The 24,088-nt window shown below is 41.9% G+C and overlaps 1 protein-coding gene across 2 annotated transcripts in view; it reads left to right on the top strand.

The window, feature by feature from the left end:
- The window catches only part of bbs9 (Bardet-Biedl syndrome 9), a 183,155-nt gene that overhangs the window by 43,968 nt on the left and 115,099 nt on the right, over positions 1-24,088 (top strand). For both annotated transcript variants that reach the window (XM_028581570.1, XM_028581571.1), the window contains exons 15-18: positions 11,399-11,539; positions 13,273-13,368; positions 15,299-15,471; positions 15,694-15,846. In XM_028581570.1, coding sequence (XP_028437371.1) covers positions 11,399-11,539; positions 13,273-13,368; positions 15,299-15,471; positions 15,694-15,846 — 563 coding nt within the window. The remainder of the gene's footprint in view (positions 1-11,398; positions 11,540-13,272; positions 13,369-15,298; positions 15,472-15,693; positions 15,847-24,088) is intronic.

Genomic DNA, 24,088 nt, shown 5'->3' with positions numbered 1-24,088 from the left:
CAGATGTTCTCTTTTTTTTTTTTTTTTTTTTTAAAACACTGATTTTAGCATTTCGTATATGTGTTTTCATGCTATTGTTTCCTTTGGATTGCATTTGCTTTGGCAGACCTGTGCTGGTGGAACAGTTTTCCCTCCCCAGGAGCACATTTAATGTGAAATGTCTGGAAATATTGGGGAAGTGCTGCTTTTTTGTTCAGCTTTATTGTGATGCTAAAAATAGCCAAAAATAAGGAGTACTTCAATGGGCCTTGGACGCCAAGCAGCGGGGGTGGAGTGTGTGTTGGGGGCTGATCTCGTGTTTTGGAAGGCACCTGTTGGACTGGAGGTAGATTTTGAAGAGGTTTATTAAAAGTTGGAGGAAGAAGAGGCACGCAAGGATGGGGGGGAAAAAAAAGAGGTGAGGTAGGCTAGGAGTTGGATGAGGGTAAGGAGGTATGGAGGGGAATTATGCCTGGGTGGAGAAGAGGAAAGGGAGGAAGGATACATATGGTTGAGAGAAAGGAGGGAAGGTATTTTAGGGGCCCAAGACCAGGCGTTCCTGTTCATCTGAAAGGCGTTACATGGGGTTATTTCTCATGTTTACTGCCGATTGTCGCAACAAAAGATAAAATAGTTGCATATGTGATAACTTTCCCGAGTCGTAAAATCCTGTTGATCAGTATTATAAACCATTGTGCAGTGTCTTATAAGCCTTTTAACGCTGTTACTCAGACAATTCAATTTTATTTATAGTATCAACCCATAACAAGAGTTATCTCAAGACATTTTACAAATAGAGTAGGTCTAGACCACACTCTATAATTTACCAAGATCCAGCAATTCCCCCAAGAGCAAGCATTTCGTACAACAGTGGTGAGAAAAAACTTCCTTTTTAGGCAGAAACCATGTACAGACCCAGGCTGTTCGTGGGCGGCGTCTGCCAGTGCTGGTTGTGACACGGAGACACTGATACAAATATACAGATATAGAGAAATATGGTTCATAATAATTATAGCAGTTGTTATAATGAACAGTGGCAATTATTGTAGCAATCAAGATAGTGGAACTATGACTAGAAATAACCGTTGTAGCAGTTCAGGGCTCCTCTCATCCTCTAAATGCTCTCCCGGTATGGGAGGAATGCATCACTTTGTCTCTATCTCTTTCTTTCTTTCTGCGCTTCCACCCAGGGGTGATGATTACGCCTTGACACCACCCACCCCGCAAAACACCATCCCACCCAGTGGTTACTGTGCCTGTCTCTAAGCCCTACAAAGGCTTTGACATTTAAGAAGACTGTTGACCACTTAAGCCCTTTTAAAGGAGGCTTGACGGTGGCTGTAGTCGTTACAATCTAGAAAGAATTTCATTAGTCCTCCTATTTGATTTTTTTCCTAACACCCTGACAATGGGCTTGACACAAACACACTTCAGAGGGATCAAGTGGTCAAGTTGGCATGTACAGTGCATTGTTAGCTCATACACAATGGGCATCATCCGAGCTGTCAAAGATAAATTGCGACTTGTGCAGATAATTTCCATAAAACACGGCCAGCCATGATTCACTGGTTGCTTAGCCAATTCATGTGGAAACCTAGGGAGCTGGTTGGCAGTCTGTATTGTTTTCTCCTGTTTTATTGAGCTTGCCAGAGTGGCCAGCATCTCCACATGTTGATGTCTCCAGGAGACTGCCATATTTTTGTTAGGTCCTAATTTGTTCAACGACCAGGTCTGTAATCCATTTCCAAGGAACCCTTTTAGGCCCGCTGAAGTTGTTGGTGTTGCTAGTTACCTCTGCCAAGCAGATCATGTTCTCAGTCCTGTTTGTTTGCATTGTATAGCAAAGACTTATTAACAGATTTAGTTCACTTGTTCCTTTGTCCAAGGAACAAGTGAATTGTTTTTGGTCATTGTTTTTTAAATATATGTTATTTTAGCTTTTTTTTTCTAACTGCTCCACTCATTTCTATGAACAAAATATGCAATTTTTTTTGTCTGATACTATATGTATTTGAATGCATCTGTCTGCAATTGCACGTTTTATAAATATCTTTTCTTTTGTTAAAATAGTAACTTTTGGGATTTGTGCAGCCTTGAATGCCAGACGTTTTTACTCTCTGCATGCTATTCAGTTTTCAGTTACAGTGGAAGTTTGAGTTTTTTTATTTATTTCATAGTCGAGATAAGATAAAATACAGCTTTATTGATACCCCACAGGGACATTTGGTTAGATTATAAGAGTAAAAAAAAATAAAATGACTTGAGTTATAGCACTTTGGTGTTTCTCTATTAAATTATACAAAAGAACACCTTCTCAACCGACTCACTTATTTTTGATATAATAAAGGCTTGCAGTCATGAAACACTCAACTGCCTCTTTTTTTTCACCAGCTAATGGATCCAGAATTTCACTCCATTTCTCAGCCGGTACAGGAGATTTTAGAACAGGAAAGACTGATTGAAAACTGGCTGGCAGCGGGCCAGGAGTGGCTACCGTATGGGTGTGCTCTGAGTGCCTCCTTGCTCCATTTGACATGCTCTTTACGTTTAACTGGAGCTTTCACTCAACATTGATGCTTTTAGTTCTTTCTCGCTTTTTTTTTTTTCTTTTTTTTTTACTTTCTCTCCCTTCCTCTTTGTGTTGTTCAAACCTTTTTATTGTTTTCCTCGTTTTCTCCCCTCTAATTCCGCTTTTTCTTTCTTTTCTTTGGCGGCGCAGAGTGCAGTAAGAATAAAAGTAACGACAGGAGTTACTGTGTGTGTTTTAGGATTAGATAATAGTACTGCTAAACATGAACATTCACTTCAGACATAGTATGGTGTATTCGTCAGAGGTGGATCAGCTGTATAGGTCCTCCTTCGGTTTGAGAATTTCTTGAATGTTATCACGGGTCAATATAAATATCTGAGAACATTTTTACACAGAAACTGGTTTTAATTACAATAGGGAATACAATGAATCAATAAGACCTCAAAAGTACATGAGGCGGTCAGTGGTGCTGTATTTGGATTGTACCACTTTATTGGGAGATAATATATTGTTAGGCTCTCAGTGTTGTTAATTGAATAAATGTGATGTACTTGACTTAAAATGATAATTAGAAAAATCTGAATATGTAAACAAAAGACAGAATTATGACAGAGAGAGAGCGAGATTGATGCAGAGTTATTACAGGAAAGGGACGCAGCAGTCAGGAAGCACGACTTTCATCAGGTTTAATAACATGTGAACCTTCTGACTCAGCACCTCCAGTGCCTTTTCATTGGCCTGCAACCTGCCATCTGCTTCTCATTCACCTTTGCAGGAAATCCTCTTCAACCAATCAAATCAGAGCTTAATCTCGCCAGACTTCTATTGCTGCGGCCTAAAGGTTAGAGAAGCAGGAGGCTGGCTGTTTAAATCCCAGAGCAGCTGGGGGAAATCTGGCAGTGAGGAGCAGGGATAAAAGATGCTCTCCCTTCCTAGAGAAACAATCAGTTTCGCAGCCTGAGTCTTATTTTCATAGTTCAGTGTTACTCTTCTACCCTTTCTGAGCGCTGCTGCTTAGTTGCGCAGATCGCTGAATCTTCCAAATAGGAGACAAAAGAGGATTTTTATTGTTGTCTTCCACATGAAGGTTTTCATACATGTGGCAACCAGGGCTTATTTGCTTGATGCTTACATATAATGTTTTTTTTTATCGTCAACAATTTACAATTATAAACATTTACACTTGAAACAGGCCACAACATAAGTTATTTGAATAATATATGGAATAGCATTTTAGCTTGACTTTAAAGTGAAAGTTAAAATGAACCCAAACGGTCTATTGCGTTTGGGAGCGTCTTCTGGTTAAACATTGGCTTATAATGGCTGGTTATTGGAATTCATTTTTTTAAAGTAAGGTACTTTCTTTTTCTTTTAAACGACTTGAACTCTTGATACTCATAATTTCATAAGAATAGATGTCTTTTTCTCTCCAGATTCAGTCAGACCAATTTCCATACTAACCCCTCAACGAGCAGCTGTTTTATTTTGGATTTGGACATCTTATCATATTCAGGATCGGTTTGGCTCAGTCAGGAGGGCTGCGCTTTCCTCCAGCGGTACTTTCCAAGTGTGGGAAGGCGAACAAAGCACACCCAGAGTGTTGTTAAGGTTGTATATATCTATATGCAGGGAGAAGCAGGTTTTCCCAGGGAATCCCCTCCTCTTCGAACAGTAGAGTCCAGTTCTTCCAGTGCTGCTTGGTCACAGGAGGAGTGATACCTCTTTCTTTTTCTCTTTCTGGGATCTGTCTGAATTTTCTTTTCTTTTTTTAACCTTTAACTCTTCTCCTCTTCCTCTCTGCAGAGCATAATCCCAAAGGTAAGTGAGTAGTGGTTGTTTGTAGTGCTGGAATAGAGAATAAGAGAATAGAGCAAGTAGAAAGACAGACACACACACACACACACACACACACACACACACACACACTCTTTATTACAAAGATAAAACATGCACTGTAGATGTATACATATACTTGCAGAATTTTGGGATATAATCAAAACTACACATTGTGCATTCCAACACACACACACACACGCACACACACACTACTGTATATACAGGAAGAGACCGCTGCCTGCTGTTTATATTCCTGTAACGTGATACTTGGCACACACACTTGTACACACATACACATTTCCTCACTGTATGGAATAAGTAAATAACCATTTATATGCTTTTATACTATGTGCAGTTTACACAGAAATATCATCCGTCTCACATACACACATTCAGGTGTACGGAAACGCATGGACTCACATGTTTCAGCGCAGCAAAACACACACACACACACACACACACACACACACACACACACACACACACACACACACACACACACACACACACGCATATTCCAGCAGTAGTGTTCCTAGTCGTCAGCCAGTGTTTGTTTTAGTCCGTCTGAATTTGTGTGCTTTGATACAGAATAGGATGTCCTGTAATCTATAGTGGGCTAAGAGGCCCTGCAGTAATACACACACACACACTTTTTTTTTCCTTCCATTTTTAACTGCAAATTATGCTCATATGCAGCTATTTTGCATCAGCCAAATACATTCCTGGGGAAACAAAAACTGCCAAAATGTAAGTTTTTTTTTTTCCTCCTTGTGTCAGAAAGATAAATGGAAAAGAAAGAGGGACTTAAGTACATTTAAGAAAGCCCATCAGTTCACACACTTCACAATAATGGTGCCCGAACAGATAAAATCACACAGTTACATCAGACCCACAATGAAGTAAATATGTAATTTTTTAGGAAAACTAACTGTACAAAGCCTGTAGGCTTAACATGCCCATAGCAGTATAACACTACGAAGAAAGGATTGACATGGTTAGACATTTCATGAGTTTGGTTACCACTCGTGTGTGAGAGAAGTTAGTTTTTGTCGGTGAATAAATGCTACAACTCCTCAAGACCCAAGCCGAGTTCCAGTGTCTTGCTTGCCACCTGCTGATTAAAGGGGGTTAGCTCCAAAGTTAGCCACAACTTTGGCCCAGGCTCACTAACTTAAGGTGGATTGACCTTTAAGTTGGGCAAGCTATTCTCATTTTAGTAACAAGCCGCTTCTTACACAAATACAGTCCTATACAGCATACCCTAGTGAAATGTCAGGAAGGTATGAAAAAATGGATACCGCCAAAGCATATCTTAGTTATTATAACATTATAGAAATGTCGGATGACTTATATAAAACAAAGATGATCATCAAAGGATAACATTTATCCAGAAATCCACACCTGGACTTTCTGGCTCTCAATGGGGCCGTTTAATGCAAATCACTAATGCACAATAGCTGCATGTGAACATGATTTGTTGAAGACTGGGCTGTGCTGTGACTGTGTGTATCACAGAGGAAATGATAAAAAGACACACACACACACACACACACACACACACACACACACACACACACACACACATAAAGAATGAACATATTTGTTCTTTTACATACGTATATGTATGTACAGTAAATCACAAACACACACACACACACACACGGCTGACATCACTGCAGCTGTGGTAAGAACCTGATCCTGTACAGTGGTCCTCTACTCAAATAAACTCTGTGGTACACACACACACACACACACACACACACACACACACACACACACACACACACACACACACACACACACACACACAGATTCCGGATAATTGGAATCAGAGTCCTCTGAGACAGCAGTACAGTGGAGCTACAGCAGCTTTAACAAGTAGCAGCAGTGGTGCTCAATTGTGATTTTAAGTGTGTTTAACAGTTGACAAAGCTTCCCACATCACCAGCACTGCAAGCAACTATCAGGGGTTAGGTCTGGGGTTACATGTCACAGTATGTGATGTATCTGTAGAGTCACTCGCATCTAGACACTTAAAAGCAGATTACAGAGGACTAAAGCTCAGGACAGGCAGTGAATGAAATGCAGTATCTGTAAGACAAACACAGTAGCCTCAGTTTACTGTAACTGAGAAATGATGTTTAGTCAGTTACTCACTATCTGGCTTCAGTCTCACTGCAACATCTCTTCAAATGCCAACAGTCTGCTCTTTGTCTTTCCATGATGTCTTGTCATTCCTCATGTCATCAAACCTGACTAAAAACGGCGACATTTGACGCAGGCGAATGATGCAACGTTTATTTTTTGCCGTGGCAACGCTGACAAATGACCATCCGGCATTTAAACTCGGCAACTCCTGTGAAGGTGACGTGACTCAGGATGGGACTTTAGGAGATACAGAATGGTTGGAAATTGGAACAGTGTGTCCACAAAGCCTGTTGCTGTTGAAACTGATCAAAAAGCAAAATGGGTCACAGATGATAGAAATAACCAAAATAACAACAGGGACAGCGTTTTGCTGTATGAGAAGCTTTGGGTTTCATGAACTCATGCATGTATTGCGATAGATAGATAGATATATAGATAGATAGATATTTTCAACATTTCCACACTTTTCTTTGGTGCTATTTTTGGTCTTGAACACTCATTTAATCAAAAACTTGCAGGGAAAAAAAAATATTAATTGTGCATTCTGCATATTACCGCAAAAAAAATAATATACTTCTAATGTCACGATAGATAACAAGTCCAGATTTCCTAACAACCGTGTCAGTTGTGTTTCAATCGGCCTCAGCAGAGGTTTCCTATTAGAAGCACATTATCTTTCCTACCTTGTTTTTTGATCAGTTCCTACAAATTTAAAATAACTCGTTTAATTGGTTATAAATCTAGACTTTCCCAAAGCGTGTTTATTCACCTGCTCAGTCAGACACAGAAATCTGAAGCTGTTGGTCCCAGTTTCAGTTTAAGTCCAGTTAAAGTGGCTCTGGGTATTTGCTGCCTTCTGTCTTTCCTTGATAAAATGTTCAGTGCTCCCCGAGGGTCCGTTTTAGTGACTATTAGTAATGTAATACAGCAAAAAAAAAAAGAATGCGAATAAAGTTCAAATTAAACAGGGATAAAGATTTCAGGCAGATGTGGTTTGTGGGTTCATATCAGGTTTTAGGTGATACAGTGCACGCAGCATGACTTATGACTTTCATTTGTTGCTGTAATTATATATTCAACATAATACAGATGTCTGTAGGCCCTAAACAGTCTCACAGATGTGTTGGAAATTATTCTTTTTTTTTTAAAAGCTTGCTTTGTGAAAAATTGTATCACCCACCCACCCGCTGATACTGTACGCACGTGCAGGTAAATCTCTGAACTGAGGGTGTAACCTGGCGACGACGGCCCCAGAATGTAGAAAGGTGGTGTGGAACAAGACGAGATTTACAACCCCACACACACACACACACGTGCACACACAGCAGGGACTAGTAAATGGCGATGCTGCATTTGAAAAAACAGAAAAATGTTTCCCCCGGGCCTTTTACAAACCTTTCATGACCTCCACTGCCTTCCTCTTCCTCCATTTCACGCTTCTCTCTTTCTATCCCTTCTTCCGTCTTTCCTCTCTCCGCTATCTTGTCATCTGTTTAAATCTAGTTTATCTCCATCTATATCTTCTCTCTGTTGTCCTTCCCCTCCCAGAGTCTGACTTTTTCTTACATTGCATGCATTTCCCTCTCTCTCTCTCTCTCTCTCTCTCTCTCTCTCTCTCTCTCTCTCTCTCTCTCTCTCTCTCTCTCTCTCTCTCTCTCTCTCTGTTGTCCCCCACCCGTCATCAACACCAGATGAATAGAGTTTCTTGTTTTAATGTTTAAATCCACACAGCAGCCTGATTCGACACACTGGCCACAAGTGGACAGCCAGAGTGTGTACAGAAAGCATCCCTTTTTCAAACCCCATTCCCCACAGTTGGAAACAAATGTCTCATTCTTACTTCAGAGAGAGGGTTGGGATGAAGTTTCAATTTCAGCGTTGCTCATTTTCCTGGTTTGTAGGTAAATATGAATCTACGACATACCTGTTTCTGCCTATTTATCCGTTCACATATACTTCACCTTAGTGTTGACCATTTTCCAAAACATAACACAGTTCATTTTTACATTTATAAAAAAAAATGTAAAAAGGCAGCCAGTGGTTTCATTCATTTCAGAATATGTTCTGAAATTCAATTTGGAGACACTTGAAACCTGTTTGAGTCTGGCAATACAACACAGTGTACATCCTGTCTGCCCTTATTAGTGTCAAAGTTACCGTGAAAAAAAAAAGGTGGTGTAGCTTGGAAAAATGTCCACCAGAAATGTAAAGTATGTGTAGTTAACAAGCTACCCACTTGTTACTTGAAGTGGCTGTATGTAACTTTTCAGTTTCTACTTTGGACAAAAGAGGTATGGTTTTTACCACACCTGCTGTTGTAAAGCTCTTTACTTTACGGTGCTGCATTGCCCTCTGTATTGCTGAGTTAGCGTTACCGGGAGGTCATATATTCGCGATGAATATTTAGCTTAGACAGAAAGTCATTCATTTACAATAAGAGAATATGTTGCAGATGCATCGTTGCATGTCAAGTGTTGCATACGGTAACTTGGCCTACTTTGGATGTGTCGTGAGCTAAACCAGATCAAGTTATCACTGTCACTGTGTCACTAGCCAAAGCATTAAGAGATTGTTGTAGCAACCAACGTAGTAATAACTTATATAGTGCATTTCATTGTTTCTGCTGTTAGTTGAACCTTCGTGCCGTTACACCTGCTGGTGGGCGGAGTTTGAAGGCTTCTTACTCAGCTGGATGTTAAAGTGAGGAATCAAATTAAATCCAGGGGTCAAACAATTCAGTATCTTTATCACAAATAGTGTTGCTTTCCCACCACGGAGAATTGTTAGCATTCAGAAAAAGGTTTGCTTCTGATTTGTTTTCATTGAGTAAACTTATTACATATTCAATTCAGTTTTATTTATAGTATCAAATCATAACACGAGTTATCTCAAGACACTTTACAGATAGAGTAGGTCTAGACCACACTCTATAAAACTTGAAGGTATCTACATCAGATTGACATGACACTGGCATGAACACATGACACTGTTATGAACACATGAACCCTAAGTCATAAACATTTATGACTAGTTTATAATGTTTATGACACGTTCATGACAGCGTCATGTCACTCTTATGTAGATACCTTCAAGTAAAGTGTAACCGAAACATGATTCATAATAATTATAGCAGTTGGTATGATGAACAGTGGCAGTTATAGTAACAATAAAGATAGTGGAACTATGTGGCCGGGTTGGCTCAGTGGGTAGAGCAGGCGCACAATACTGAGAGGTTTATGCCTCGACGCAGAGGTCCAGGGTTCGAATCTGACCTGTGACGATTTCCTGCATGTCTTCCCCCTTTCTCTCTCTCTCTCTCTCTCCCCTTTCTCACCTAGCTCTCCTGTCAAATTAAAGGCGGAAAAGCAAAAAATAATCTTTAAATAAATAGATAGTGGAACTATGACTAGAAATAATAGTTGTAGCAGTTTGGGGCGATGCACGGCGTAGTAGGGCGTTGCGGGGCATTTCGGAGCACAGACGGGCACCGCAGGGCCTCGAGCAAGACCACGCCAGCTGCAACCATGATTTAGGTGCCACCCCAATCCAAGGAAAACTGCGAGCTGAGAAAACATAGTCACATTCACAAACATATTAAATTTGATAACATTTGGATTTAACAATCTCTGTTGTGTTTGTTAATGTGATTTGTTGAAATCACCCAGGACAAAGGGTCAATGAGCGAGAGAGGAGAGATGAAAGTGGACCACAGTCCTTCTTCCTCTCTTAAAAAACTCCCCAATCTCTCTCTCTCTCTCTCTCTCTCTCTCTCTCTCTCCTTACCTTTCCTCCATTTGTACTGCCTTTCCTTCTTCCCTTCTTCTCTCTGTGCCTCAGTTCATGCATTCAAACCAATTTGAATTATGCACACAATCACGTAATAATTGCATGTCTGGAATAAAAAAAAAGGTGCACAGTAGTAGCAGGTAATTATTACTATCTGTAATAACCTGGAACATTCCGTAATTTAACTGTCCCTTGCTCCCACCGCGGCTGTCGTTTCTTATATTATTTCTCTTCCAATCCGTCTCTCACGCTGGTTTATTTCCACTCGGTTTTTTTTTCTGCTCGCCTCAAGTTTTCTCCCTCTCCTGTCGTTTAGTTCACCTCCTCTCCCCAGGTTCCCTTGCTCCATCTCTTCTCAACAACTGTTTTCCTCCATCACCCCTTTCCCTCGCTCTGTTATTCTAGCTAAGTGTAGATTTCTGCCAAGCTCAGCACTGCTTAAGCTCAGGACATAGTTATAGTTGGCCTTAACTCTCCTCCTCCCCTCTTTTTTTTTCTTCTTCTTCTTCTCAAAATTTCCCCCCACTTTTCACAAAACTTCCTTTTTTCCGGCTCTTCGACAAACACCCCTCCAATCCTGGTGTTGATGTTGAGTCTCTCGGCCTCGCAGCTCTCCGATACTCCTGTAATCTGAATATCTGCAGTTTTGACTGTGTTAACAAATGTTAACCTGACTGTTTGGAGAGAGAGCCTAAAAAAAAAAAACGATGTGCAGACCTTGTTTGATTCTTTTTGATTTGCTGTAGGGGAGTTTTGAGGAGATGGGTGCCACTTAAAGGGGAAGTGGGCTGTGAATTTAAGGTTTTTCAGGAGAAGAGCGAAAGGATGTGTGAGGTTTGAGAGTAGTGTTAAAATGATGCTGAAGGAATCCATTATTATTATGCCACAACAACCTCAAAACTTGCAACTTCTCTGTTGACCAAAATACTTTAAGGAAATGGAGACCCGATGACTATATATTTTTAGTTTTTGTAAATAAGCGTTTAACGCTGACAGATGGAGATGACACCCTGTGCAGGCATTGGAAAGCACTAAATTGTGGAGAACATGGCAAGAAAATGCAACACAAAAAGGAAACAATTTTTTTTTCTCAGTTTTTATATATTTTCTTTTTCTCAGGAGTTCCCAGGGTTCTCCAGTCCAAGTTCAGTCTTCCTTTGGCATTGGTGTGTGTTCCTACCTCTCCAGCCAAAACCACCAAGTTTAAGATTACTGTGGACACCAACCAGCCACCAGTCAACCTCAACTCCATTTTCCCAGGTAAAACACACTCACACATACTGATGCTGCTTTCAGTTTCTCAAACAATCAAGGCTCTTAATCTGAAGTCAAAACACATTGCATTGTTTAAGACTTTGGCAGTGGAGACTTCTTTTGTAAACTGATATGTGAATGCACACTTCTGATACATTGTAATGCTGCTATTGCTGCCCAGCATGTGGATGAAGGTAGACCTGCAGTTTTCACGTGATTGGAGGGGTTAACTGGATTACGTTAAAATCTCTGATTACAGTTTGGGGGAAGTTTTTGTGTACATGGCAGAGTGCAAGATGAGTATTTGAAACAAACTAACAACAAAAAACTCAAATGAATGCTCTAAAAGCAATGCATACATGTAATTAACACATACTTTGTAGATAGAGGAACAGTGCAGGAACATGAAAGGCAATTATTGTATTTTATTGAAATGCACATGCAGCTATTACACACACATTTGCTCCATTGCTTTATAGCTGTATCTTTTGTTGTCTCGCATTGCCAGACCTTCCTCCACAGTGCTGCGGTCTGGCTAATCCACACAGCATTCCGGGATGGGAGAAAAACGTGCTCTGGTTTATTGGCATTTCTTTAAATCAATCACAATCGTCTTGGGCGGCGCTGAGCGCCGGACGGAGCAACGGAGCTCCTGCAAAATAGCCTCTGGAAGGAACTTGTTTTGGTGGAACATGTGTACGTTCAAAAGTAGTTTTAAACAACAGAACAACTGTAACGTATTCTCTTATTGTAAATGAACAGAAAACTCAGAATGGACAGATAGTCTAGCTAGCTGTCTGGATTTACCCTGCAGAGATCTGAGGAGCAGTTAACCATAGTCCTCACAAATCCACCGGAGTTTAAAATGCCAACACAAAGAAAGCGGAAGGTAACGGACATCCGGCCGAAATGAGCGTCATCCGGCGGAATTTCCTGCGGCCCCTGAACAATCCCGGAAAAACGTTGTCGATATAGACCATCGGTTGTGTATAGGGAAGAAATCTCTGGGCCCAAGAAGTGTATCACATGACTGCAGTTTCAAGTGAGATTTTTCTGGGGAAAGTTTTTGCACCAAAAAAAGTGTGTTTTAAGCATCGTAGATTAATCCCAGAGTGCTCCGATTATCAGTAGCTGGAGCTCAGCCGGTGGAGTGGGTTTTCCACTAAAGTAACTGCAGGATTGGCAGTTTGATCCCCAGCTCCTCCTGTCCTCCTTGTTGGAGGGTCCTTGATCAAAACACTAAAATGCAGTTCATTTAATATCAGTAATGAAACAATATAATATAATATGTCCGCTGAGAGGGACGGATTGTACATTTAATGTTGATTAAAAGCTGAGGACCAATGAAGGGAGGGGCGTTACACGAAGCCAAATGACGTGTGTGTGTGTGTGTGTGTGTGTGTGTGTGTGTGTGTGTGTGTGTGTGTGTGTGTGTGTGTGTGTGTGTGTGTGTGTGTGTGTTTTTCATCCCTGGGAGTCTCTGTTCTGTTTTCCAGTTATCTTCGGTACAATCGGCTCCAATCAGCAGCTCCGACGTCTAAACACCGTTTAGACTCAGTGTTCATACTGACTGTGGGCTTTTTGTGTATAGAGGGATTTGTGTAAGCTCGTGCCTGCTTATATTGTGTGTCTTTGTGAACAGTGTGACTGTATCTGTTTCACCTTTGTTGGCGTCTCGCATCATGATAGGCCGTCCTATCTGTCTCATCACACTGCTTTCTGTCTTTCTGTCTCGGCAGAGTTTTCAGCTAAATCAGAAGATAAGGATGGGAATAGTTTGGCTTTCCAGTTCCTGTCAGGAGCCAAGGTTACCGTGGTGGCCTCCAAGACCTCCCGTGAGTCTGAAAACCACTACATACTGAACAGGATTTTCACAAGACACCGGTTTACCTGCATGACAACTGGTTCACATGTAAAGATGGGAATTCTCTATCTCTAATACAGTACTGCCTTTTCCCAAATGGTATCTATAATTGCTCTTAATGGATTTGTATACCTTTTGTTGCCTCTTTTAAACATTTCATTATATTTTGATAACTTGTCTTCAAGTGCCTTTTGATAACAGCACATACATCTTGAACATTTTGCAATGCTTTAACAGTAAACAATGTATAATTTGTCTATATTGTAAAAAAAACCTTTTGCCAATATTAATCCGTAATCTGAGATTTCTTTGATACCTCTTGATACGTCCTCTTTAACTCCACCTGGACACTTACGTTCTCAGCCAACATTACTGTGTTTCAGAGGCTGTAACAGTTTTTAGGTTAGAGTGAAGATACTGGTATCATTGGTACCAACCATGTCAAGTCATGCTAGCTTTTCAAGAAGGAGGCTGAATAACGCTCCAAATTTAGGCAAAATATTTTGGGAGGGATTTTTGACCATTTCTGTTAATCCTTAAGTGGTTGAAAATGGTTACATTTTTTACCAATTCTGTGTAACAAATGGTATCAACCCAAAAATTGCTGCAACAACTTAAAGGGGCGCTATGCTGTTTTGGCCATTTCTTCACTTTTTGCTCGCAGGTTTCTCAATAGAGCTTTGGAATAGATATTTGGCAACACTGTTGTAAAAACTCGTTGGTGGCTCTCCCCCCTCCCATCTTCTCCCTCCGGTCACGTGCATTTGTTTTCATAGAAGCCGGCGAACGCACGGAACCATGTCCACTGAGGTAGACAGCTAAGTAAGCTAGCTAGTAAGCCCGTAACAGACAGCGATCGTAATAAAAACCTTTACAGACAATAGTAAACATCCTGAGGTCACAATAACAAGAAATACAAAGATTCAACGGAGTTTATCCCAAAGATACTTACAAGTGCAACAGCAGGAACGCCAGGTCGGCATCAGGATTTGCAGGCTTCGGTTTGTCTCAGTTCCCGCCATTCTGAAAACGCAGGTCCGATTTTTACTGGTGTCTGACTCCTCGCTCAGTCAGTCTGCCATTTCCTCTTTCTCTGTTCCTCCGACAATACTCCATCGCTACCTTGTTCTTATAGCTAGCCGGTTCCTGTATGTGTGCAGCGCCGTGAAGCAATTTGTTACATGGCGAGACCTGATATCACACGATACTTCCTCACGCTGAAAGTTGCAAGGGTGGTTTTTCCGCTCACGGGCGCTAGGGGGAAGCGAGACGGCCACCATTCAACAAAAAAAAAGTCATATAACCGTTCCAATGACTCCGAAGCTGTTCAGTTAAGGTAAATTAAGCTAAAAAAAACCCTGCATAGTTCCCTTTTAATACATAATTGAGCATGATGTTCTAAGCTCACAAAAATGGGTCTATGGTAGGGAGAGATGGATTGGAAGAGGTTAATATCTGATAATCTGATAATGCTGCCTTTTGATACCTCCTTCAAACCTTTTGATATCCCTTGACACCATTCTATACCTCTTTTCAACGTATCTTATTTCTCCCATCACTTCTCTAAAGCTTGACTAAGCTCTTGATACCGTTGGCCATGTCTTAAGACTTTTTGATATATCTTAATGACACCTGTTTGATACAGTTCATCATGACTCTTCAACCATCACTTTAACCTTCATACTTTTGATGCGTTTCTAACTCTAAGCAACCTTTTTATATCTTTCATAGTCCCTTACCACAGATAGCCTTTGCTATTATTTCATTCTTAGAATCTATTTAAACATTTTAGTACCTTTTTTATTTTTTTTATTTTTTATTTTTTTTTAGATATCTTTAAATGGCTTTTTGCAACCTTATAATACTGATCCTTTATTTTACTTTTCTCTTTACTTCTTAAGAGCGTTACCGAATTCAGAGCGACTGTTTTGAGGACATGTGGCTGGTATTGAAGGAGTTGGTCCAGAGATTCGACAAGCATTTCTCCAAACTGGGAGTCAAAGACTTCAAGAAAAGCTTCAGTGGGCCGCTCCCTATGCAAGAGTACTTCCTGTCTGTAGACCACCACTTCCAGGTACACACTAAAGTTGATGCCTCAGTTGACCTTACAAGTGACCTGAACAAGCATTTCCAAGTAAATGAGAAGTCTGTGTGTGTGTGTGTGTGTGTGTGTGTGTGTGTGTGTGTGTGTGTGTGTGTGTGTGTGTGTGTGTGTGTGTGTGTGTGTGTGTGTGTGTGTGTGTGTGTGTGTGTGTGTGTGTGTGTGTGTGTGTGTGTGTGTGTGTGTGTGTTTTAGCTGCGTGTCAGTGCTCAGCAGTACCAGGATCTGCTGTCCGAGCGGGCTGTCCAATTCAGAGCCATCCAGCGCCGCCTGCTGACTCGATTTAAAGACAAAACCCCGGCACCACTGCAGAACCTGGACACACTGCTGGACGCCACTTACAGCCAGGTCAGACACAACTCACATAGTTCTGCTTGAGAGTCTGGGGTGTTCACGTGGGTAATGAAAGACGGGTGGTTGGAAGAAATGGCTTGTACAATGTGACCCCGAGTGGTTTCTGGAAGTAGAAGGTTTTTGCGGGTAGGTGCCAGTTGAGGTGGTTCAGCATCTGATTAGGACGGCTCTGAGAGGAGACCCAAGTGCAGACTCCCAACATGCAGGAGGCTAGATAGCCCATCTGGCCTGATAACACCTCAGAAACCCCCAAGGGACGCTGGAGGACACTGCTTAGGAGAAGAAACTCCAGGGCCACGCAACCTCACTCAGTCTTCTGTCACTGCAACCTAAACGCATATAGGCAGCAGAAAATGTATGTACTGTATGTATTTATTTAATTTTCCTGGCTCTTGGAGGTCAATTTTACCTTTTAGAGAGTTTATCTCACTCTCCCGCTCACTTTTGCTGTCTTTCATTAACTCAAACAAACACATACACCCGCATCTACAGTACATTACACACACACACACACACACACACACACACACACACACACAAACAGAGCGATGACGTGTTAGTGTAGATTTACAGTGTGAGAGTTGTATTCTGCTGATTTATGGACTTCATGTCTTTAGGTGATTAGCTGTGAGCTCACACCCAGTTGGACACAATGTGCGTACACACACACACACACACACACACACAAAGACACATTAGTTTAAACGGACACAACCTGTTACGGACACACTTGTACATGCATGCCCATGTGTAGACACTTCTCCCCCCTTTTGAAACAAAGCAGCTGTTTAGCTTTTGTCTCACCCTTTGTTTCAGTTCAATGTATGGGAGGTTTTGTGTGTGTGTGTGTGTGTGTGTGTGTGTGTGTGTGTGTGTGTGTGTGTGTGTGTGTGTGTGTGTGTGTGTGTGTGTGTGTGTGTGTGTGTGTGTGTGTGTGTGTGTGTGTGTGTGTGTGTGTGTGTGTGTGTGTGTGTGTGCGTGTGTGTATGGGGCGCAAAGTGATGGTTCCTTTCCCCTCCTGTTTACTCTAGAGGCTGACTTGGCGGTCATCGGCTCCACCGTTCATTAGCTTCTCGTTAGCGTAGCGAGGCGGTGTGACATCATCTCTTCATTAGCTGTTGAAGCTGTCAGTACGTCACTGTTTAGCTCTCTGTGATCAGAGCCACTCTCTCTGTCCAGCACGCTGCTCTAACAATGCATTAATGCGCAGCAACTTCCAGAGTTCAATGAGAGGGAATTAATGAGCTTGTTGAAGTTCTTAATGCCATTCTAACCCAAATAAACTGTGTTCACCTCATGTTGGCAGCAAGCTATCAGGGAGCCCGTTATAAACTTGTCTGCCTTAAATGTTAATATCCTCTCTCTGTTTAATGTCTACCGCCTTAACAGTTTAATCAGCAGCGCTTACAGCAATCAAACTTTATCAGGAATGGGTTTTTTTGGCATGCGAGACAAAGATAAAAAAAAAAAAGTTATTTGAAAATATTGTGAAACCTAATATCTTTAGTTAAACCACCGAAGACTAACCTGGCGTCTCGACCACAAGCGTTTCAGACGCGTTTCTCACTTGCACGTCTCACACGAGAAGATACGCTCTTTTCCTAATCCACAGTATGCAACTGTCTGCACAAGTTCTTGCAGGCTCCGTCTCAAGTGCAACCGTGATCTAAAGCATTTATTAACGCTTCAAGCCTATTTTCCAACAATGCGCGTGCAACGGATGTTTACTTCTCTTCGTTTGTGTACAGTTAATAACGTCCCTGTTAACACTTGTATTGCCGCTGATGGTAGTCTCTGCGTTGTGTTGTGTGATGGTTGTAGACTAACGGCTGAAAGTTGGACCCCAACGGGAGAACCACAGACAGCTCTGATGTCGTTGATCATTTATTTGCTAACAAGCCTTCGGAATCTGAGGGATACGAGCCTGCTCTCAGTAAAAACTATTCAATATAAAATGAAGTAATGATCGAAGGAAACTTAACAAGATTTATTTCTGTTGCCACGCTCAACAACTATTAAAAATAACTATGAAACAACTACTAACTGACAATTGATCAACGGTACAGGATCAAATACTTATAACGTTAAAATACATTCACAATTCACACAAAGATTTATTTACACAGATGGATATTTACACATAGATAATTACTCTGGATGTACTCTCTCTCTCATTTAAACTATACATTAATGTTTACGGGTTTCATCAATTTATATTACAGTACACACTAGGGCTGCCACCTCTTAGTCGATTAGTTGACTAATCGGTCGTTTTGGTCTTAGTCGACTAAGATTTCTTTAGTCGATAAGTCATTTTTTATGCTTATTCATGCTTAATTACTTATTTCCAAGAAACTTCTGAGCACATTCATGGTAAACACAAGATTTAAAGTGGTGCTTTTGCAGGATTAATTGTGGAGAAACTCAGTTTTACTGATGGTTAATTAACTACATTTATATTGTGCTTTTCTTGTCTTAACCACCTCTCAAAGCGCACAGCTCTGTCAATTAAATCAACTAATTGATTAGTCGACAAAATCGTATAAGTGTTAGTCGACTAAGAATTTCTTTAGTTGAGGACAGCCCTAGTACACACTCACCTGCAGGGATACAAGCCCGGTCTGACTTGTTCCCCCAGTGAAGGAGGCTTTATAGCTGGAATGTTACTTTGGATACTGTAACTTATGGAATATGAAATAACAGTATAAAAATATGACAAATATGGGCGCCCAGATAGCTCAGTTGGTAGAGCGGGCACCCATATATAGAGTTTTCCTCCTCGACGCGGTGTGCCCAGCTTCGACTCTGACCTGCGGTCCTTTGTTGCATGTCATTCCCCCCCTCAGTGGGCATCAACTTCGTGTTTACGCGCATGTAACACTGCCTCCTCTTGGTTTACTGTTGCTGTTGTCACCTACAGTTTGTTACTTGAGTTTTAATTTTAGAAAGGTCACTTTCGGAAGTCTGGTTATACTGTTATTGAAAAGAAAACAATGAACGCCTGCCAACCAATCAAAATTCAGAATTCTCTGTGGCTATATACAAAAATTATTCATTTTGTTTGAGTGCAATCTCAAGTGGGCGATTCTTACCAAATAAGAGCCTGCCAGAGGGTAGTCTCGCTTTGCCAGACCTTCTTCCACAGCGCTGCGGAGGAGGGTCTGGCTAGCCAACACAGCATTACAGGGATGGGAGAAAAACGTGCTCTGGTTTATTGGCATTTCTTTAAACCAATCACAATCGTCATGGGCGAGACAGAGCCACGGTGCCACTGCAAAATAGCCTCAGGAACAGAAAACTCAGATTGGACAGATAGTCTAGCTAGCTGTCTGGATTTACCCTGCAGAGATCTGAGGAGCAGTTAACCCTAGTCCTCAGAAATCCACCAGAGTTTAAAATTACAACACAAAGAAAGCGGAAGGTAACGGACATCCGGCCTAAAGAGGCGGTATTTCCGGCGGCACCGGCGCAATCCTGGAAGTGGAACGTTGAGTGTAAAAAGCGACAGACAGTAGAGATATGGACCCTTGAGAGTGGCATTCGGCAGATGAATGCACAGAGCAACTTTTTGGACCCTGATGCACAATGAATGATAACCCTCATACCGAAAGTATTTCAGTATAAGTTACTGGATTATCATTTGTACACACATTTTTCACTATAAAACTTTGTTTAACCTCTTCAAACTTTGTGTTTCCTGACTCCCGATGTGCAGTTTGAATTACCTGCCAAAATGCCAACGTCTTACCCTACTCCAGCAATTTCACTCGGCCTGATATCTACCTCTGATATCTATGACTCTGCCTCCTCGAGCTAATGCTTTCTGCTGTCACTCCTGTCCATCACCCGTTCTTTCTCTCTGTCTCTCTCTCTCTCTCTCTCTGTCTTCCTCTCTTCCCGCCATCCAGCGGCTCGCATGCGGGAAGTTTCTGACATACTATACACTCTGTAATGTATACACACCCGCCATAATGGAGGCTATCGACGGCTGGTCGGAAGAGTGATGAATGCGTCAAATTAATAATTCATATCAGTATTAGGAGTCGTGCTGCTGAGGCCGGGGCCAGCTCAGCAGTTTGCCTTCTGTAACTGGACGGATTTCATGAGGATAACATCACATCCTCGTTTTAAGAAGAAGGTTGACATGGGAGTTGGATAATCCTAAAACCAAATATGCTTTTAATTTGATGATTTACTGACGCTTTTTTCTGCTTTCATCTGTCTGTGTGGATTTGCTTTTCATTTCTATCACTTTTTTGTGTTTTATTTTTTTAGTTTTCTGGCTTTCCCAGAAGGTTTTCTTCCTTCCCAACTACTCATTAATTTTTCTTTTTAAGTTTATTTTGTTATTTCAGTTTTTTCATCTTCCAGGTCAACCCGTTCTGTTTTTGTTTCCTACTTGCTTGCTTTTTCTTTCTTTTGACAAGGAGATGGATGGAATGGAAACAAACCATTTAACAGTTACTCAATTACAAACAAGTGCACCTTTTAGCTTCTTATCTTTATTAGTTTCACGTTGAACATCTTGCTCAGAGGCACTTCATTAGTCTTGATGTAAGAAGCTAAGACAATGTTCCTTCTTCTCCCACCGTAATGTTTCTTTCCGATCAATATCAGGCAGTTTAAATGAGTTCCTGGTCAAAAACCTTTACCAGGTGAAACCTCATAGGACTTAAAAAATAAAAGGAGACATTTTGTGGGTGTTTACATCATGAAGCCCCGGCTCCATGCCAGCAATCACACTGCTGTTAGAATGGCAACGGAATGTGTGGCCAATCAGGAATGCTGGTGAACCAGGTACCTCTTTCATTTCGGTCCGGAGGAATGTCTGCTGGGTAAATTTTCTGCATCAATCTTAGGTGATGGGGAGAGGGCGGGGGGGGGATTTCCCCCTCGTTAGCGGTGTGTGTCTCCACATGCAGCGGCCGGCTATCGCCGACGAGCCGTCAGAGATAAGAGAAACGAGCTCCCTGTGAGAATACTCTGTGGTCGGCTGTGCATTTATGCAGCCGCGGATAATATTTCCATTGTTCATGCTGCCTTTACGAGCCTATATTTTATTCATGAATTCCTGAGAGCTAGCGAGCCACGTCTGCCTTCATATGTGTGTACGTGTAAGCGCAGGGAACTTTTGCATCTGCCGACCACGGTGGCTGGATTCGAAAATACACCCTATGTTTGAACCGTTTTACCAGCCGAATATGATTGATGAGTTTGGGAACAGAGTGAGACCCATGAATGATTGTTTGTTACGTGACTGGTAGAGAAGACAAACCAGCTATGGACTAAAAATCACCAATTTGTTTGGGTTGTTGGTGGTGATTTGCAGCTCTACTCTGCGTTTTCCTGTCTTCTGTCCAAGTCCCCCGTCACTGCTTAAAAAGGCATCAGTCATCGCAGCCCCTGTGTTTTACACTCTCCCCTCTAACTGGTGTTTGATTAATCTGTGGCAGCCAGAGGTTAGCCTGGCGCTAGTGCTCCACGACTAACTAGCCTCTCCAAATTCAAGGGGGAAAACCCAGGACTGTCACTCAAAGAAATAAGAACTAAAAGCCCTAAATGGAGTTTGTGGAAATGGATGAGGAGAGGCCAAAGGGGGCAGAACAAAGGGAGGGAGGCTTTCCATAAATACTGTTTCCTCTGGAGGTGAAACGTCCGTTGTTTGTTGGTATTAGTGTTAGCGATGGGCTAGCTAACGTTAGGGGGGTGGGGGGCGGTGGCATGGGAGCAGGGCCGAGCCAAGCTGAGTCTCCCTGTAATTATGAGTTCAAACGTTGGAAGAGGGCGGCTTGCTGACTGACGGGGTGACTGACAGGCCGTCCAGGGGCCTCGCAGGGCCCCTAATGGAGGCTTCTGGTAGACAGCAGCTTGATTTATCTGGTCCCAAATGGAGCTCTAAACATGGCTAAACACAGATCCCACTGTGGAGTGCAGGACCACCGCCATTAACAGTCGGGCCTCTCACTTCTTGTGTCTATGTGTGTGTATCTAAGAGCGCATGAGGAAGTGTGCATTTCAAGCATGTACAGTATATGTATGTGTACTTACGTTTCATTTGGCCGTGTTTTCACATTCATGACTGTGTTTATCAATGTGTATAATCATAATTCAGTAGATTTGTTTTTAGCAGATTATGTCTGCTTTTTTTTTTTTCCCTGTTTGCATGTGCACTAGAGGTCTTTACGGGTCCAAACATTTGGACCAAATCCAAAACAGACTCATTGAAAACCTACTCAAACCTGACGTGCAAAAATACATTTTCAGCAAAAGAGACCTGATCCGTGGCCAGTCGGAATAGGGCCGAGGAGAACTGGAGAAAGAAAAGCGAGGATGCCCAAATAGAAAGAAAGAGAACACCAGTTTCCACGGCAGAATGGTACTTCACCAAATAACAAACGGAACACATTTTTCTTCTGTGATGATTATGACACAGCACTTATTGAGAGAGATGATAGAGAATCCGGTTGGATCCACACATGACTGACACACAAGACCTTTCATCCAATCCAACAAAACCCTACCTGAATGCTGATTATAATTTGGACCTGGCCCAATTTAGGTCCCAGATCTGTAGGTTACTAGGAACTTAAGGACCCATGAAGATTAGGGCTATTGCACTGGGGCTGGGTATCAAATCTCAATACTATTCATCCAAATTTGGTTTTGGCACCATCTAGTCTATCAAGTACCAAATGCTTCATAGGATTCTAAGTCCTGTTCACTCTAATTTTGTTACTTTTAAGACTTGTTGGGTAACGTTCTTGTAAAGTTGCTTTTGTGTTAAGACAGACACTGATGAACCTAAGAACTTCATCTTATTTTGTTCAGAGTGAAACTCAAAGTACGGTATGGAAAAAAAGTATAATTTTGGTGCCGACACAAAGTGTAACTTTTCACATGCATGGATCCAGGTTCTGAAAGTTAGCATATCTTAAGATGCATGCGTGTACCACTGCGTCCATGACCAGCCCGCTGCTTGTGTCTGCGCATGTACTCTTGTCACAGTTGACTGGTGGTGTGTTTGCACATTAACAAGTGTGTTTTCATGTAGAGAGAGTATGTGTGTGTGTGTGTCAGGTGTGAATGGCAGGCTCTTAGCTGCTCTGTGTGTTTGTGTATCAGATTAATGGACCGACGGGAGCTGGCAAACCTCCTCCCTTCCTCCCTCCCTCTCTCTCTTTCTCTCTCTCAATCATTTTCTGACTTCCCCCAGGAGATGTTTCACCCCAGGTACACACACATTTACACCCATCAATGCTCTCTCTCTCTCTGTCTCTCTCTCTCTCTCTCTCTCTCTCTCTCTCTCACACACACTCACACACTGAGACCCCTCTCGAGGCTGAATGGAGCACAGAGGGGTGACGGTGGTCTGGTTTGTTTTCTCTTGGACAGTCTGTTTATGTGACTGTCTGTCTTATCACTGAATGGCTGTCTTTCATTCAGCTGACTGACACTCTATGTTGTGTGTGTGTGTGTGTGTGCGTGCGTGCGTGCGTGTGCGCGTGCATGCGTGTGTGCTGGGGGTCGACTGTCTCCTGGGTGAGGGATTTTGTCTTTTTGTTTCCTCAGATGAGAAACCACAGCGAAGCCAACCCTACCTGTGTTGTTGCTGTAGTTTTTGTGGGGAGAACAGTCTTGAGTAGTAGCACTAGTGTATTTAAAAAGACTACGTCCGATTTATTTTACCATGGTTTCTCCACTCATTCATTTACCCGCCTTGAGGTTAGTAGAACAATCTGCAAATGTAATAGCATTTTAATGTATTTGTCTTAGAGTTTCCTTGTGCCCATTTTTTCTTGTAATTTCTTTCTCTGCTTCACAACTTTTTTGTGGTGAGCAAAACATGAGCAAACGTGCAAATGAAAATCGGCCGGTGTTGAAAGCCATATTTCGTTATTTTGGATTGAAATTGGTCCTCCATTCAATTCCAGGTAGCATTAGGTCATTAAAAATTCTGTTTCAAGTTAAACTGTTTCAGATTAAGCTTTGCTAACCCTTGTAATATCAGTAGGATCGGATGGCTGTTCTGTGATAGAGCTTTGGTTATTAGCCCAAACCGAATCAGCCCCGCCCTGAACACCAGACGGGTTTGAGCCGAATCTGGCTCTAATTTCTCCTCAATTCCCTCAGGCTTGATCAGGTCAAGTTTCTTTTTATTTATCTTCTCCAGATTTTAATCAGGTTCAGGCTCATTAAATGCCGCAGCGGTTGCGGGCTGGATAACACACAATCCACG

This window comes from Perca flavescens, chromosome 6, assembly GCF_004354835.1.
Source record: "Perca flavescens isolate YP-PL-M2 chromosome 6, PFLA_1.0, whole genome shotgun sequence".
NCBI lineage: Eukaryota > Metazoa > Chordata > Actinopteri > Perciformes > Percidae > Perca > Perca flavescens.
The sequence above is the reverse complement of the archived record's forward strand: the minus strand, read 5'-3'. Positions and strand labels throughout refer to the sequence as shown.